Below are 17311 nucleotides of genomic sequence, written 5' to 3' on the forward strand. Positions count from 1 at the left end.
ATAAATCACTTCGATTGGCAGCAAGACTTTTCTGCAAGTTCGATGATAGAGAGTTATTGGATTCTCTTTTGTAGCTGTCTCCCTTATTTGAGAATAAGCAGTCTTCTCCGTGCAAGGAAACTGTGGTTAGATTATTATATTTAATATTGAGAATATATATGTCCTATAAATATGGCTTCAAGTGAGCCTACTTGCTTTTTTTGACATGCCGATTGCTACCGTTTTATATTGTAGTCCCATGGGCTGCAATATACGTTAGAATAAGCACTCCGCGGCTCATTCAGGCGATATTGGGTGATTTTAAGGATGGTGTTCAGTGTTGGTGTTGAGAGCGTAAAAACACCACTGAACCGAGCTCCAACACTGAGCTTGTTTCAGAGGAACGATACCAATTGCGTTATCAATCGACGTCACGCCTCTGCGCTGCTTGACTAGGGCGCACGATATGGGAGACTCTCAAATTAGAGATATATTAGAGACTTGCTTTGCAAAACTAAGAACAAAAGAAAGAACACCAACAAAAGCATAATTTTTCCACCTAAAATTTTGTCTTACGGAGGTCAGGAGCCCATTTGTTTTGTGTGTTGATGACAACAAAATCCTTATCAAAACAAAAGGAGACGGTGAATTTTTAAAGTAGACGGTGAAAAGGGGTAATTTTTTTATGAGGAATCTGCATAGGCCTAGGCCTATCACATTTTTATTTGCCGCCAAGGTAATCCTTTTGAAGCAAATGTAAACAAAGGAAATTGGTCTCCCAAACTGGAAACTGTCTCTGAAATTGGATACCCAAATTCTTTACAAAAGTCTCTGATATTGGAGATAATCTCATGGCCATGGGAGACATGAATATATTATTGGCCGTGTGCCTCTACTGGCTGCTGCTAGCGCTAAATCATTGACATTTAATTCAAATTTCACCAGTTCACGCAAGAAGTCTCGACTAGCCAGGACGCTTCTAGAATGTAAAAATCATTTACTGACGTCCCATGCTTACTCTCAACGAAGCCAGGCATTCCTTCCCATTCATCTGCACGCATGGCCCCCAAACCTGAAACTTTCGCCCTGAGATTTCTACTTTCCTTCTAAAGCTCTAGCCCTTAATAATGTACATTGGATACAACTGCATTTCTGACATTTCTACGCTATCGGTTTTATTTTTAAACAATTCATCAAAAAAATTAGAAAAATATTATGAAAAGACGGAAGAGACTTGCCCGATGTTTACTCCGCCATCTTGTTTGCTATTGTTCTTCCCAACGTTACGCGACGCACACGTCCGTAAGCAATATAGTTGGTTTATAGTAAATAAAGAGAAGAGGCTTTTCAATAGGAGAAATTATAATTTGTAAAAAAAAAATCGGCATTACTCCTATGTATTTAAGATTGCATGCTCCATGATGCTCGACCTGTAATGAAAATCATCGGTCAGAATTTTTTTTCTGACTGATGATTTTCATTACAGTGATAAAGAGTCTATTAAAAGTAAAATCATACTGGACTGATGTATCGGCATGGGTTGAATTCTGCTCTTGTTGGCTAAAATTTTTTTTAGATTTATTAATTTATAATTTATTTCATTCAAACTAGACCCCAAATTAATATCACAAAACAGTTGGTCTGGCGGCTAGGCAGAACAATTATACACTGATTCTAATGTAATGTTCAATGTTTTCATGAAATTGAATGATTAAGTTGGAAGCTTACTTTTGGATTTTATAGATATCAATGAAAAAATTATTGAATAGGCCTCAACTTCAAATGTATATTTTTACTAAATGAAAAGTGAAATAACACATACTTATTTGTTTCAATTTAATCAAATAGAACTAATACAATGGAAACAGGACTAGGAACAGGTCTAGGTTATGGGATCAAGAAATCTATTGTTCATCCTGGAAAGGGCAACCTCCCTCTTTATCCTGATGGTACAAAGGTGAGTTAGCCTCAGAGAAAAAGAAAGAAAAAATCATGAATTATCACCTCTACAGAGCTGCCAAGTAGTACTGATTTTCAGTATTTAGTACTGAAAAATGAGAAGAATACTGATAGTTTCATGTCTAATACTGATTTCTTAAGTTTCAGCTTTACATGTGGTCCTATGGTATTCTTTGAAAATACTGATTTTGTCACCAAAATACTGATTTTCAGCTATAAAAATACTGAAATGTTCTTTTTTCTGGTTGGCAACTCTGCCTCTATCCTCATCACCAGCATCTTATATCTTCCTATTCATCATCACTGTCAGCATTCTTATTGTCCTCACCATCACTATCATTGTCATGATCATCTTCGTCATGATCATCCTCGTCATTGTCACCATAATTACCACCATTGTCCACCACCATGATCATCGTCAGCATCTTGTTCATCATCATCATTCTCTCCTTTACTACATGTATCATCATCATCACCACCACCACCATTATCGCTACTTTCGTCATCCTGATGACCATCATAAGTATTTTGTTTATCAACTTTACTGTAATGAGTGTAATCATCACATTCTTTATTACTGTATTAATATTCATCTGCATTATCATCATCATCATCATCATCTTCTCTACCATTACCATCACCACCACAACCATCACTACCTTCATCCTTATTGGAATCATCACACATGTAATAACCACAAATGTCCACTACTGTCATCATTGACTTCTTGTTGACATCATCACCATCACCACCACCTTCACCATCAACACTGTCTTCTTCATCATCATCATTATTCTCATCACTGTCACTAACTTACTGTCACTAACTCACTATCCTGGTAAATCCTGGTTACCACAATCACTTTCATCTTTACAATTACCGTACTCTTTATCTGCTAGGTAACATTTCATTACAAGTGCAGCAAATGTGATGAGGAAGAGACTGTGATTGAGGACACAAAAAAGGTTAAGAAGCCTATGGAGCTCCTGACTGGCAAATCATTTAAGTTTGAACTTTGGGAGAATGCTCTGAAGACCATGCGACCAGATGAAGTGGCTGACTTTGTATGCGACACACAGGTAATGAATGTAGAGGAGTTCTTTTCCTTTTCCTTTTGATACTCCTTTGATTTATCAAGTGCTAGTGTAAAGATCTCCCACTAACACTAATACAGTACGGTAATGTTTGTTTAGGTATTAGGCCTATAGTCTACATTATACTGTACAGGTATATAAATTTTTCAACTTTAGGTAATGTGATTTATAGATGACTTTTTAAAAGATGATGAATCAACTTGTCCTTCCATTTCTATTTGTTTTTAGAGCAATTCTTTATGAACAACTTTGTGAAACACCTTAGATTATTTCACAATGTTTACAATGAAAAAAGAAGCAAAAATCAATATTGAATGGCAAGTTAAAGGAATAAATTGAATGAACATGCCTTATGAGGACTACTAAATTGGGAGCCTTCGCAGAGTGCATCTTTTGACTTTTCTTTGAACATATGAATACAGCATTGAGAAAGATGAATGTATGAAAGGGCAAGAAAAAATATATGATTTTCATACAGAACTTTTCTTCAAAATAGGTAATACTTTTAAATACAGTGCCCATGTATATCCAGATAAAAATCAACTCTTTGTCTTAGATGTTTTGCATAGTGGATTCAATGAAAAACACAGAGTATTACAGAAAATGTATATGTAATAGTTCTCAATCCCCTTTCCAGCACCTTGCATCTTACCCACCTGTTGAAGCCAAGCTTCGTGCTTTCCGCCATGGTAAGAAGATCGAGGAGGAGAAGCACTGCTGTGGCATGGCCCAGGTCCACCAATCTGGTCTAGGCTATGAGGACTTGGACTCCCTCATGAAGGACCCTGTGCCACTGCGATTCACTATGGAGGTTATCAGTGTGGAGGAGCCTGGACAGCATCGTTTGGAAGCTTGGGCAATGAATGATGAACAGAAGAAAGCTGTCTTGCCTAAGCTCAAGGAGGAAGGCATGTTCAATTTCATTCACTTCAATAGTAATAGTCTATGATATACAAGATATGCATAGAATAGATATAGCACAATGAATTACACTCATGACGTGGCAGTCACATAATTAGACATATCTGTAAATTACTGTAAACGCTGTTATTTTCGCGGGATTAATTTTTCGCCCTCCGGCGGCTTCAAACATATTCGCGGGTTTTTAATTCGCGGTGCACACTCCATAATCACAAAGTCACTTCCTTCTTGCCATCTCAGAATGGTTTTAATTAAAATTTCAGCAACGAAATTGTATTTTCTGATCATAATTTTAGCTCTAGGGCGGCATAATTCAACATTGTTTTGATCTAATCATGAGCTTTGTGACATTTAGCGCAAATTTTCTTTGCGGGGCGGACATCGGGAAAGGCAAAACGGAGGCGCTGCTGGCCTGGTATAGATGGCTGAGCACCGGGTAAGGATCAGGGGGACTACGGCTATTCGAAGTGCATGGGATCAATCAAACACGGGCGATCGACCCAACGTCTTCTCAAAAACTAAACAGATCTAAACACTCACCAATCAAACAGCAATATCAATTTATATTTCAACCAAAATCATAATTCATAAACCGATCTGCGACTGTTAAAAAATTATCACATTGCTTTTAGAACAAATTCTTGCAATGCACATGATATTGGAGCTCAAGCTTGCTTGCGTAAATGCTGCCCTCTTCAGATCATATTGTGCAATCTCTTTGCCAAAACGATACACGCAATTGAACCGCGGTTCAAAACTTGCATTAAAATAGATGCTCATAAATTCGCGCTCGCCTATCTTGCCGTGAACTGCACGAAAATTTCCACACCGCGAATATTTCCACTTTTACAGTAGTTAGCCACAGTACCATTTCCATTTTACTTTTGCATTTGGCACATTTACTATTTAAAGGACAAGGAAACGGATGATGAAGAATAGAAGTAGTAGTAGTAGTAATTGCAGTGGTACTGGTATGAGGAGTAGTAGCAACAGAAGAGGAGGAGTAGTACTAGTGGTAGAATAAAGGTGAAGTACTATGTACATGACAGATGACTGCCTAAGTCACATCTCTTGGGACCACAGAAATCTGTTCATCTTACGCAAATTTAACTGAGGTTGACAAGATGTAAATGACACATGTCTTGCATATTCAGGTCTTAAATAATACTTTGACTTGGGTGAATATTTGACTTATGGAGGGTCGACTCAGTCAGAGTCTGCTGTAGTTGTAATAGGAAGAGGAGAATTATTAGTGAGTAGTAAGCAGAAGTAAGTAGTTGACCTTAGTAAGTAGCACCATCAATTTCAGGATGATGATATCATATAGGATGAATGTGATGATTATGATGACATTACTGATGATGTCCATGATGATGATCATTATAATAATTATTGTGTGGTTCCTGTTACAGAGCTGTACAATTATTCTGCTTTCACCAATTGCAGGTAACCGTCTATACAAAGAAGGAGAGTACGAGAAGGCAGCAGAGAAGTATGCTGAAGCCCTTGGCTGTCTTGAGAACCTTCTTCTGCATGAGAAACCCAATAGTGCAGAGTGGTTAGATCTTGATGGGGACAAGATTCCATTCTTACTCAACTTTGCTCAGTGTAAGCTTCATATGAAGGAGTACTACCAGGTCATTGAACATACAACAACAGTTTTGGAGAAGGAAGACGGTGAATATGCATTTACCTATTTCAGATTCGTATTAATTGCAATTCATTTGAATTCTTTGTAAAATCAGTTACAAACAAAGATTGTGAATTGTAATACTCAAAACAATAAATTAAAGACAGAAACTCATCAATATAGAAAGGGAAAAAAATATGGTATCTGGGAAAAATAGTCATGTATGCAAACTTCAATATTTTGAATTTCATGGATGATATAAATTGAATTCACAAATGTGGTTAAGAGCATAAGTTGGAAATACAATGGAGAGTCAAGATTAATGATTTGAAATCCATAATAAAGAATGTGGTATTCATTCATAAAATATTTATAGAGTTATTAGTGTGTTTTGATCTAACATATTCCATTTATTTTCTGAAAAAAATAATTGTAAAAGAATGAATTTAATGCTCAAGGCACTTAATTTAAATGTTACTATTCTCTTTCACTTGAACATCTAGACAACGTGAAGGCACTGTACAGGAGAGCAAAGGCACACTCTGCATGCTGGAATTTCAGAGAAGCTCGACAAGACTTTGGTGAGGCGTTGAAGCTTGATCCTAAGCTTGGCGGAGCCATTCGGAAGGAACTAGCAGTGATCGAAGAAGCAGAGAAGGCCAAGGATGCAGAGGATAAAGCCAAGCTTCAGAGCCTCTTTACCAAGTGAGAATGGAATTCATCATAAACTTTACAATTGGATGTATTAGGTTTTACAAGCTCCAGTCGACTTTTAAAACAGAATGTGGACAAGGCAAATCATCATCCTTTATTCTCTGAGTAATGAGGGTATTACTCTTAAGCCTTGTAACTGGATGTATAGAGTACAGTGTGGAGTCATAGCCATTCATCCCTCTGGCAACTACTTCTAGTTCAAGCTTTGAAAATCTAAAGTATCACATGTTGCAGTGGCTGCTAACAATATCAATTTTTTGGTTCTAACCAACTGATACATACCTGGTGCAAGGAGTTTTTTTTTCAGAACTTATGCTATATTCTAACAATAGACTGTGATATCATAACCTCTAAATACCTTTGGTTAACTGAGTCAAACTAACACTGTCAGCTTAGACTTTTGTCATACTGTGTGCGAAGGATGTATTGTCACTCCGAAATTACACTGTTATTGCTGATTGGATGACAAAACCTTTTATTAAAAAAAAATAATTGTTCAATAGAGTAATGACTGCCATGACACCATATGAAATGGAATAGTCTTCCCTCTGACATAGCATTTAGATAGAGAGTTTGAAATGGTCCACAAAATTTAATACAAGAGGTCTTATCTCCCTTGGGTCATTATCCTTCTAATATGGTCATTGCCAGCAATAATCAAGGCCAGCACATGTGAGTTATAATGCTGCCCAAGTAGGAATTACTTGGGATATCTTCAGATTTTTGGATGTTGCAAATGACTGTGGATTTGTGGAAGTCATGTGGTTCCCTTTAATTGCAAGGAAAGATCCAGGCAGTTGTATTCTACAAACCTGAGGACACCAACATGCTGCCTGTGCTTTAAACCACTTGCTTTGTGATACTGATGACAGTGCTTTATGAACCAGATAGCATGTTGACATTTGATTATTGCTCTTAAAAATGTACAAGTTATGAATTCTTTGTGTATTGTGATTGCTTTTTGTGCTCCTGTGATGTTTTTTAAAATCTAGCAAAGTCTTGCCATAGCAGGTATGATTGTGTTTCAGCCCAGTAAGAACAGCATCCTTGCTGAAATAGGCCAAAGTAGATTTTACATGTTCTTATGTACACTGTATAGCTCAGTGACATCTTGGGGGCAAGGGGCTAAGTTGCAGTGTAAAGGTGAGTTGTGAACAGCTATGACAGCCTGTACAGAAGATGGTCTTGAATCAACCCCTTAACATTTTCTGCGACCTTTCCGCTTTCAACTGTGCCACTCACTGACTTTTTACTTTGAAGTCTCACGCATCTTTTCAGACCAAAAATTGCTCCAAAACGTGATTTTGTGTATAAAGTCAATGTAAATTGAGTTATCTCATATTGACATCAGTTGAAATCAATTTATTTTAGAATACTATAATTATGCTAATTATATTTAATACTTATTATTATATTAATACGGTAATTATGCTTTAAAAAGGTTCTGCTATAAATTTGGCAAAAAAAAACAAAGAAAAATAAAAGGTCAAAAAAACAAAGAAATACATTTGAATAATTCATTTTCAAACCAGAATTTTTTCATTTATAATTGTTAGGAATAGTATAAGAATATTAACACCAAAATTAGCATTCTAGGAGCTTTTATTAGTGAATTAGAGCAACAATTATGATTTATTTTGCATAAATTAGCATAATTAATACATATGAAAAAAATATAATTTCAGAAAAATCAACCATACAGCCTTGTAGATCACATCCCACACTATTATCATGCCAATTTTCACAGCGTTCGCGTGATTGGCGGCCAAGATCTCAAGGGGGGTTGATTCTTGGTGACCTGCAATGATTTGTATACTGCAGTCCTTCAATGCATTGAGAGTTACAAGTGGTTCACACTGATTGGCTGAATAAAAGTATTTTATCTGTTTTCTATGCATGTATTCTGTCATCACTGTGTATACAAATTTACACGTATGATATGATGCAAGTTCAATTTTGCCAAACTTGTGACTTTTTCAGTGATTTCGGATGCAATACAATTAAGTGAATATTAATGAACAGATATCTGTCTATCTATCAACCTATATCTACTTCATTAGACTAAAGCTATCATTATTTTAATCATTTGAACACCGATATCATAATGATTATATATTCCTTGGAATTGTAATCATGTATAGCTAGGAAAATACCCTGAACAATAAAACAACTTCCCCATTAATTCAATGAAGGATAAAAAAAGAAGAAAAACAAGATTTGAGCATTATAAAAATGATTGATAGATATATGGATAGAGTACAGAAATGTGTTCACTCAGAACACACACAAAAAATAGAAAACTAGCAATGAAAATATTGATAAATGTAATAGTTCTTTATATTATTCCCTCTGTTCATTCTTTAATGATAGGTTGATTACGGCAGGTGTTGTTCATTTATTAAGTTAGCCATTTGTAGGTTAAAATCTTTATAAACTTTGTTAGATTGTCTATCATGTCTGCTGATATCATAATTTGATTCTACCCTTCAGTCAACAGAACCAGTGTCTGCTTATGGCTCTAATGGTCTGCTGTAAAAGACTACAAATGGTTAATCATAAAAATAATGTAGAGTATTTCTAAAGCGCGAAATACACATTGATTATGTGCTTAAGGCACTGCGAAAAGGAAATAAAAAAATCACATGGAGCAGGAAGAGACAAGGATAAAAGAAACACAGTCATAACAATGAGAGGAAACTAGTTACTGTGAGGCAATTTTAAACAAATGTGTTTTTAGAGCAATTTTAAAACAATGGATGTTTGAAATACAACGAATGGAATATGGCAACTGATTCCACAAGGGTGGTCCAGCATGTGCAAATGACCGATCGCCCCATGATTTCTTGGATTTAGGAACTGCAACTAATTTTGAATCAGAAGATCTTAAATGTAGATCTGGTAGAGAACAACATATTTATACTCTAGTTGCCGCTCACAGCTTTTGAAAATTGTTTGCAGTCTAGCATTAAATCGTGATCAGATGCTATTCTTTAGATTGTCTGTAATTCACGATGGGTTTTGTGAAATCGAGAGATAAAGACACCACTAGTCTGTTCATTTTTATTTTAGAGTCTATGACTCTGTATACACCAACTTCCACAACTATGGGCTGAGATTCTTAAAGAGTACTTTACAATGGATTGCAATTTCAAGTCTATGACAGACAATGTAATAATGATAATAATAACAACATTATTTGTATAGCGCTTATCATAAAACATGTGTCTAAGCGTTGTAAATTGATTGTATATCTTTATACATGTATTACAGGGGTGAGTGGTAATACCAGAAGAATAAATAAATGAAAGTTCTAACAATATCTATAAGATACTATTGATCTGTGACATTGGATTTCAATTCATTGTTATATCAAAGTGTCTATTACATGTACAAGTATAAAGAAGCCAAAATCAATTATCGTTTTAATATATCATTAAACTTGACTGTTGGATGTTTAGAATGTCACAAAGTTGTAGTCTTTAATAGTCTAACTTGATTTCTTAGGTACAGTATTGTTATATTATGGTATCAGATAGGAAATTCAATCTCATACCTCAAGTCCTCCAAACCAGCCTCAAAACAAAATCCAAACTTTTAATGAGTTTAACTTTCTTTATATCTCAGCGCATAGAGCAAACTTTGATTGCCAAAGCCCTCTTGGGACAGTCACAGTAATAGAAAAACAACAACAGCAAAGATTTGCCTTCTTATAAGATATTAGTCTATTAGAATCAACCAATGTCTACAAGTATATAGACATCCTGACTACTCTGAAGTTTGACCAAATTCCTATATCATTTTCCTGTCTAGATATGTTACTAATTACATTCCTTTTGGAAATGATGATTTTATCTTATTTTTTAGAATAGAAAATCCTTCATTTTTAGAGAAAGGGGTAGGGGGATCTTTTGCATTAATAATTCAATTGTAATTTTTAGCAAATGTACAACCCTTAACAAATTTTACATGAAGGTACTGAAATAAATAGACAAGATCATATTCAGTTAATGTATATTACAATTTCTCTTGAAAATGATGTCAATTTATGCCAACCTCAGAACCATTTAAATTAAGCAGTGGATAATAGACATAACATCTTATTCTTCTACATAGTATGTATAATCATCATAGAGCTTTGTAGTCTTTTGCAAAGATGAACATGACTTCAAATGATGCAAGTAATGAGGACAAATAAGGGTCATTTTTATGTTCAGATCCTGTGATTGAATTTAAAAAAAGAAATATGTAATGAATTAAAGAATGAAGAAATACACAGTAAATTATCAAATATGGTTGTTTGAAGGTTTTGAAAGAAAGTTAGAACCCTTTGTGTGCTATGCTTATTTTAATCTTTATGTAAATGTAAATAGCCTGCAATATGATAATTTTCTTTTATTTGTGAGAATGGATATATGGTATTCAATATGTAAATAGGCATGTCAACTATCTTGTGCTAATGCTATTGTCTAGTACATATACTTTGTCAGTCTTTTGAAATATGCCAAATTCCTGATGCAGGGAATTTGTTTTTTATAATATACTGTAAAAAAGTGTATATTAGATTTTAAATGTATGTTATAGCCAAAATTCTGATAAAATAAACAGCTCTAAAAACTACCTAAACAATTATCTGAAATTACTTTTTTCATTGCTGAATTTATGGGGTAATTGTAGGTTGACAACTTGCTAATTGGGAAGATAGCAATTAGCAACTGTGTTCTGAAAAAAGGGTTTATGAAATCAGACAAGTCTTACAATTTACTATGGAAAATTATATTCAAAATCTAAATTCCTGTGTATTCCTAATTTGTTTTAGAGCAGTGTAATCTTTTAGTTTTAAGCCCATTGATGTAGTATAAGAATGCGTAATAAGTGCTTTATTAATGTTTTTTTTAAAGGAAAATCCCAAGAGTTGCATGTATAGTGAAAGAGAACAATAAAACAAGGGAGACGGAGAGGGGGGAAATGAAATTGGAAAGAAAAGAAGGAGAAAGAGAGAGAGAGATAAACAGAGGTGAGAGAGAAAGAAATGGACAGAGAAAAGAGAAATATCAAGAGACAGAGAGGGAGATCGAAAGGGGAAGTATATTTCAGAGGAAGAGGAACAACACACAGTTTTTGTTAAGCTCATAATTATATGTCCTTTACTTTTAAAAAGTAAATTCAACATTAATGAATTACATTTTAAAGAAAGCTAAAAATGCATTTTGTTATTGCAGCTAACATAGCAAAAGGGGGCTGAATCTGTAGACTAGAAGTGATCAGACCCCAATAGTCAATACAAAGATCTATGAATATGATAATCACACCATGATATTGCAATATCTATATGATGTGATGCTGTTAGAATATAAAGCAGGTTCAGAAGTAAATCTCTTTCAGTGTCTCTTACTGTCTCCTTGATCAGGTGTTGTGGTAGTGGACTTGTGCAAATCTTCATACAGGTATAGTATTATGTGGCTGAAATGGATTTATACACTAGTTGTTTCATCATCGCAAAGTGATTTCAATTTGGTGTTGAACTTGATGTGATGTATTTTATATCATGGAAAAGGACAAAACAAACAGACATAACTGATTGAGGGAACTTGGAATTAATTAGTCTAGTCTTACTTGTAGAAATGAGGCTATGATCATCATCAGCTTGATAAATATATACAGCAATTAGATTTTTGTGATTTACATGTCATTTTGTAAATTATTTACAAATGTATAATATGGATGAAAGTTATGATTTTTTTAAACAAAAATCCCCAATGTTATTTTTGATCTGGAGTACTGAATATGACAAACATTTTGTCTTTGGTACAAAGGAGATTTCTGATATTTCTGAGATTTCATTTGTTAAATGACAAGTTTATTTCATTTGTAGACCTATATTGAATCAATATTTCATCAAAGTAAGACTTGTAAATTAGGTAGGCTTACTAGGTTGTTTTTTCAGTGTTGTTCTAGGTAGGAATGGAAAATTGACATGAATATCCATGAATAATTTGTTTTTTTTTTTTTATCTCATCAAATTTTATAGAAAATACAAATATATATTGATTTTAATGCATAGAAGATCATTGATTTCATTCATTTTTTCTTCCAGCACTCAATCCTTGTTTTTATCTTTCAATAGCTTGTAAGCAGTATAAAACATGGCTGACAGTGAATCACATGAATGCAGTAGTGATCATGTGACCGCTGGACGTCAGGCCATAGAGAATGAATGGCAGGCTGCCTGGTATGAAGGTGATTGTAAGGATGCTAATAGGGAGGTTAGCAAGTAAGCAATTTCATAAAGATTAACAACAATTATTTTTTATACATTCTTTGAAAACTGAATTAAGCTTATAATATCAAGCTCCAATGAGTAAAGGGTGTGCCAGGATTAATCATATTTCAACTTATATAGTGCTTATAATCAGCAGTACCCGATTTTCATATAATACATTTTTTTTTACTCAAAAATATTGGGTAAAATTTCAACCAGCACAAGGGTAAATATGTGTCGAACCAATTTGGGGCAGTATTTTACCCAATGCGGGAAGCATGTTGTCCGGAAAGGTTAAAAAGATAAACAGCAATTACTTTAGAATGGGCAAAATCTTCATCACACTGGATAAATAAAAATGCCCAAAAGAAATGCCCAATGTTGGTTGGGCACATACTGACCTTCATGGAGCATTTTTGCCCAATATTTTTTATAGTGCAGATATAGTTATTATTTTATGGCTAAATATTATTCTCAGAATAAGGACTCTTTTCTGAAATATGCTTGCATGAAGATACCTTCTTTGTGTATGCAATTTATTTCTGAAGATGTCTGTAAATTATTTAGGTGGCTGAAAGAATACATCAACAAGTTGACTGGAGAGAAACCGAATTGTCGGATACTAGTTCCAATGTGTGGGGCCACTAGAGACATGCAATGGTAAGTGACTCGTTAAATCATAATTAGTTGCCATATTCATACAAATGGAATTTATATCATGATTTGTTAGGGGGTATTAAAGTGTGATAATGATGATAATAGGAATATCATTCAGAAGGATTGAAACAGGAACAAATAAGAATTAAAAAAAAAGAATGGGGGAGAGCTAGGCGAGATCATAGAACTTGCAATCATATGGAGATTGGTCTATTTCTTCTTACTTGATTGTTCATTGTCAGGGTTCATAATATTATTGGCCAGAACTGATATTGCTTCATTTCAATGTCAGCTCAATGACACATTTTCTCCAATCGCTATTAATTCAGTTGAAAATTCTGCAAATAATCCAAACCAAACTTGACACAGCACAAAATATGACACCCTAACCCTGTCACATTAAGTATGTCTTCAAAACTATCATGGGTTGCAATTGTGCAGTTCATTACATGAATTTTTCATTTTGCTATGTCTTTTCAAATGTTTCTTTGCTGTTCCACTTAAGGTTGATTGATGAAGGTCATGAAGTAATAGGTCTGGAACTAGTGAATAAAGCACTGCAGCTCTTTCTCGATCGACACCGGATTAGTTACACCACAACTCCTGTATCCTGCGTCAATGATGGCAAATGCCACAAGGTAAAGTGGGGGTTAGGGAGACATTTGTATTAATTTTGATTCAAAAGGGCAGACTTGATTGTGTGAATAAGATAACTTTTGAAGTTGCACTGAATATATTCAGTACACGAGGTACTATATAGATTTATCTAAGCTGTATATGCATCTTTAAAAAATAACAATGATCAGAACTTTTGCAGAAGAACAAAAAAAATGCTTGCATTTTCATATCACAAGAGAAAGGTATTGCTAGATTGATCAGCAGCTTTAACATAGAATTTGTGGGCAAAGAAACTTTCATGCTCTCAAGGAAGTGCATGAAAGTTATCGATCTCATTTTCCAGCTCTGTTTAGATGTTTTTATCATACTCCCTTTTACTTCCTTCTCAACTTCTTTTCCTCTTCTCTTCTCTTCTTCCTCGTCTAATATGACCAAGGCAATTGAGTTACGATCTCTTTCTTAATTGAATTTTTCTTTTTCTATAGAGTAAAGACAAGAAGCTTTCTTTGTACAGATGTAACATCTTTGAAATGGATATGTGAGTATCAATTATTCAACCCTGTCCAACATTCCATTCTTAGTTGAGACGAAAACATTAAATTAATCATTTGATCATAATGGTTCACATTTCATGTTTTTCCAGGAGTCTTGTGGGAAAAGTTGATTGTGTCTGGGACTGTGGTGCTATGACAGATATACCTCCAGCAGAGAGGAAAGAGTAAGTTTATCAGGTCTAACAGAGAAATTTAGTTCTTTCATTTTGATGTCATGGTAGCATATTTATCATGTTCTAATGTATCAGAAAAATAATAGGGTAAGCATGGTTTACCTTGGTTTTAGATTTCTTTTGGAGCGCACTCCATGGCAGAATTATCATGGAAAGTTGTATCTTAAAAACAAGCATATTTTTGTGAAGGATTCTATCATTGGACCTTAATAAGCAACAAATACATGTACTCACTAGCGATCAAGCTTCAAGCATGATAGGGGAATCATTTCTGTTCCTTTGTTAGGCCTATTCATTACAATTATCTTTAAATGTGTCTCAGACTACAAATTTCCACCTATCAGATTTACAGAAAATATTTTAGTAAATCATCACTAGGTCGTAGCCTTATACAGTATGATCATAAGATGATATCCACACATAACATAATAGAGATACGTAAAAAAAAATTTATTAAAGAATATTTTTGTTTTACAGCTATGCTGAGATCATTCTATCTTCTCTCAATTCTGGAGGAAGAATACTTGCTGAAACATTCACCTTTGGAGAGATAGAAGGTAGGAACTATTAACCTGTAGGTAACATATGTATTATATTTCCTCTCTCATTCATCCCTCTTCTACTACATGTACAAGTCTTTGCTCTGCTTATTACTAGTACATCAGATTAAAATAATCCAGAACAAAAAGGACATGGAGTGATATATTATTCTTTGCTGCTGCCCCTCATCTCTGGATCTCTCTTTCCCACACAGTTCAAATCTCATCCTTTCCTCAATCATTCCAAAGAAATTTGAAAACCGATCCTTTGTCTCATAGTTTCTCTTGAGTCAATATGCATTTGAATGTAACATACTTCATTGTTTTAGATTTTATATTTAAAGAGCTAAAAAGGATTTTTTTTCTCCATTTACTGACAAAAGAGGATCATGAACATGGTCAACCTGAAACAGGAAGCTATATTTGCAAGTATGGTGTTGATCACAGCAATGATCCCCCTCACGACCACTGCCAAGATCATCAACATGATGGCAATCAGAAGCATACAAACGACCACCATCATGGGCATGAGCATCTAGATCCAGGCCACGATGAAGACTTCCCGTGTCGTCCGGTTGAAGGAGAAGACTTTCAGAAGGTGTACGGTATGTATGATATGGGCTGGGAAGACAACAAAGCTAACCTCCTCCCCCCCCCCTCCAAAAAAAGGGGAGGAAAAGTGCGGAAGTAAAATGGTTTCAAATAGTGAGATATATACATGTAAGTCCTTATAATGTCTCTTATTCAGTTACACCTATTGATCTGCAAAATGACTGCATTTTTCAACACTCTGTTTGTGTCTCGTCAATTATTCATATAATGATTCAGAGAATCATTAGTTTTAACTAAATTTTTTCCCATAATTCATCTTGACAGAGAGGTACCCTGTATTACACCTCAAAATTAATAAGCAAACTATGATATCTGATGAAGTCACTCTTGTTTCAGCCACCACCTTGGCTGAACTATAGTAAAAAAAAAAAAAACCCAGCTTATTACCAGGATATAAAAGTCAATCTATACTTGCTATCACCACCAGATTAAAAAATAGTAAAATTTGGCTACTAACTTGCAGATATATATGCAAGGAATACAGTTATTCCTATTTATTTATTCATTCGTTCGTTCGTTCATTCATTTATTTATTTCTGTTATTGTTACAGGGGAGCATTGTAGTATTGAGATGATTTGTGAGGAAGACAGCAAGGAAGCTGAGGAATGGGGACCAAGCTGGTGGGCTAAGAACAGACTACATCTTATCATCGTCAAATGAACATTTTTATGAGACACCTTGAAGTAAGATTTGTGGGCAAACAACAAGCTGCATCTTGTCATTGTTAAATGAACATTTTATCAGACTCAGTAATATTCACATACCTGTTAGGCAAACAACAGGATGCATCCTGTCATTGTTAGGTGAACAATTTTCTGACACACCTTGAAGTGAGTTTCAATAAGCCAGTTCGTAGTTCCTTTCTGCGCATGATCAGAGGAAGGTCATTTGTACTAAAATGACATGGTGGTTCAAAATCTAATGAGATAAGCACTAACTTTGATGTCTTGATTATTCATATATTCTTTTGAATTGTGTTTTTTCATTTACATCCAAAAACAACAACAATGCGTCCATGGACGACTGGTATTTCAGTTTGCCAAGTACATTGTGCAACATGCAATGATATGCATTCAAAGTAGGAATGCAACAAATACCTTCATAAAGTGTTCATTGGTGTGCTATTCTAGTCACCTGGTCTATTCAATTTCTTCATCCTGCTATGTAAGGCATGCTTACGTAATATCTTGCTTTGAAATCTGCCTATCATAATGAAGGAAATGAAAGGTCATTTGACCCAAATTGTCCATGAAGTAACTACGAACTGGTCTATTAGCTGGAGGGGGGAGGGTGAGGGGTAAAAACAGATGACATTTTGTCATTCTTTGATTAACTTTCACTTGCTTTCTCTGAATCAATTTATTTTTGTTTTCATGACTTTCCATGACCTTTATGCATGTTGGTATATTTAGTTATGGGAGTGTGGGAGAACCTTATAATAGGAACATGTTTTCTTTGGGTATCCCTGGCCTCATAATTGGTCAATGGTATTTTCAATATATTGTTGAAAATGATGTTCATATTTGAATTGTTATTTGCCTGTTTTCTGTTTTTTTTATTTGTGACATCATTTGTGACTGTGTATTGCAATCGAAATGACC

At 34.7% G+C, this 17311-nt stretch overlaps 2 protein-coding genes across 3 annotated transcripts; both read left to right on the forward strand.

Annotated features, from left to right (window-relative positions):
* The first annotated feature begins 5 nt into the window (after window positions 1-5).
* LOC121408893 (AH receptor-interacting protein-like) lies at window positions 6-10914 on the forward strand. 2 transcript variants are annotated; one of them, XM_041600587.1, is made up of 6 exons: window positions 6-125; window positions 1824-1936; window positions 2838-3017; window positions 3670-3940; window positions 5400-5630; window positions 6087-10914. In XM_041600587.1, the coding sequence occupies exons 2-6, from the start codon at window positions 1838-1840 to the stop codon at window positions 6290-6292; spliced, it is 987 nt and encodes a 328-aa protein (XP_041456521.1). In that variant the 5' UTR covers window positions 6-125; window positions 1824-1837; the 3' UTR covers window positions 6293-10914. The 2 variants fall into 2 exon arrangements, with proteins under 2 accessions (XP_041456521.1, XP_041456520.1); XM_041600586.1 differs by having other exon boundaries at window positions 1828-1936.
* A 1488-nt stretch (window positions 10915-12402) lies between these two features.
* LOC121409620 (probable thiopurine S-methyltransferase) lies at window positions 12403-16609 on the forward strand. Its single transcript, XM_041601528.1, has 8 exons — window positions 12403-12568; window positions 13124-13216; window positions 13719-13851; window positions 14317-14369; window positions 14475-14549; window positions 15036-15115; window positions 15481-15702; window positions 16261-16609. The coding sequence occupies exons 1-8, from the start codon at window positions 12441-12443 to the stop codon at window positions 16368-16370; spliced, it is 894 nt and encodes a 297-aa protein (XP_041457462.1). The 5' UTR covers window positions 12403-12440; the 3' UTR covers window positions 16371-16609.
* The last annotated feature ends 702 nt before the right edge of the window (window positions 16610-17311 follow it).

The sequence above is a fragment of the Lytechinus variegatus genome, chromosome 2, assembly GCF_018143015.1.
Source record: "Lytechinus variegatus isolate NC3 chromosome 2, Lvar_3.0, whole genome shotgun sequence".
NCBI classification, from domain to species: Eukaryota; Metazoa; Echinodermata; class Echinoidea; order Temnopleuroida; family Toxopneustidae; genus Lytechinus; species Lytechinus variegatus.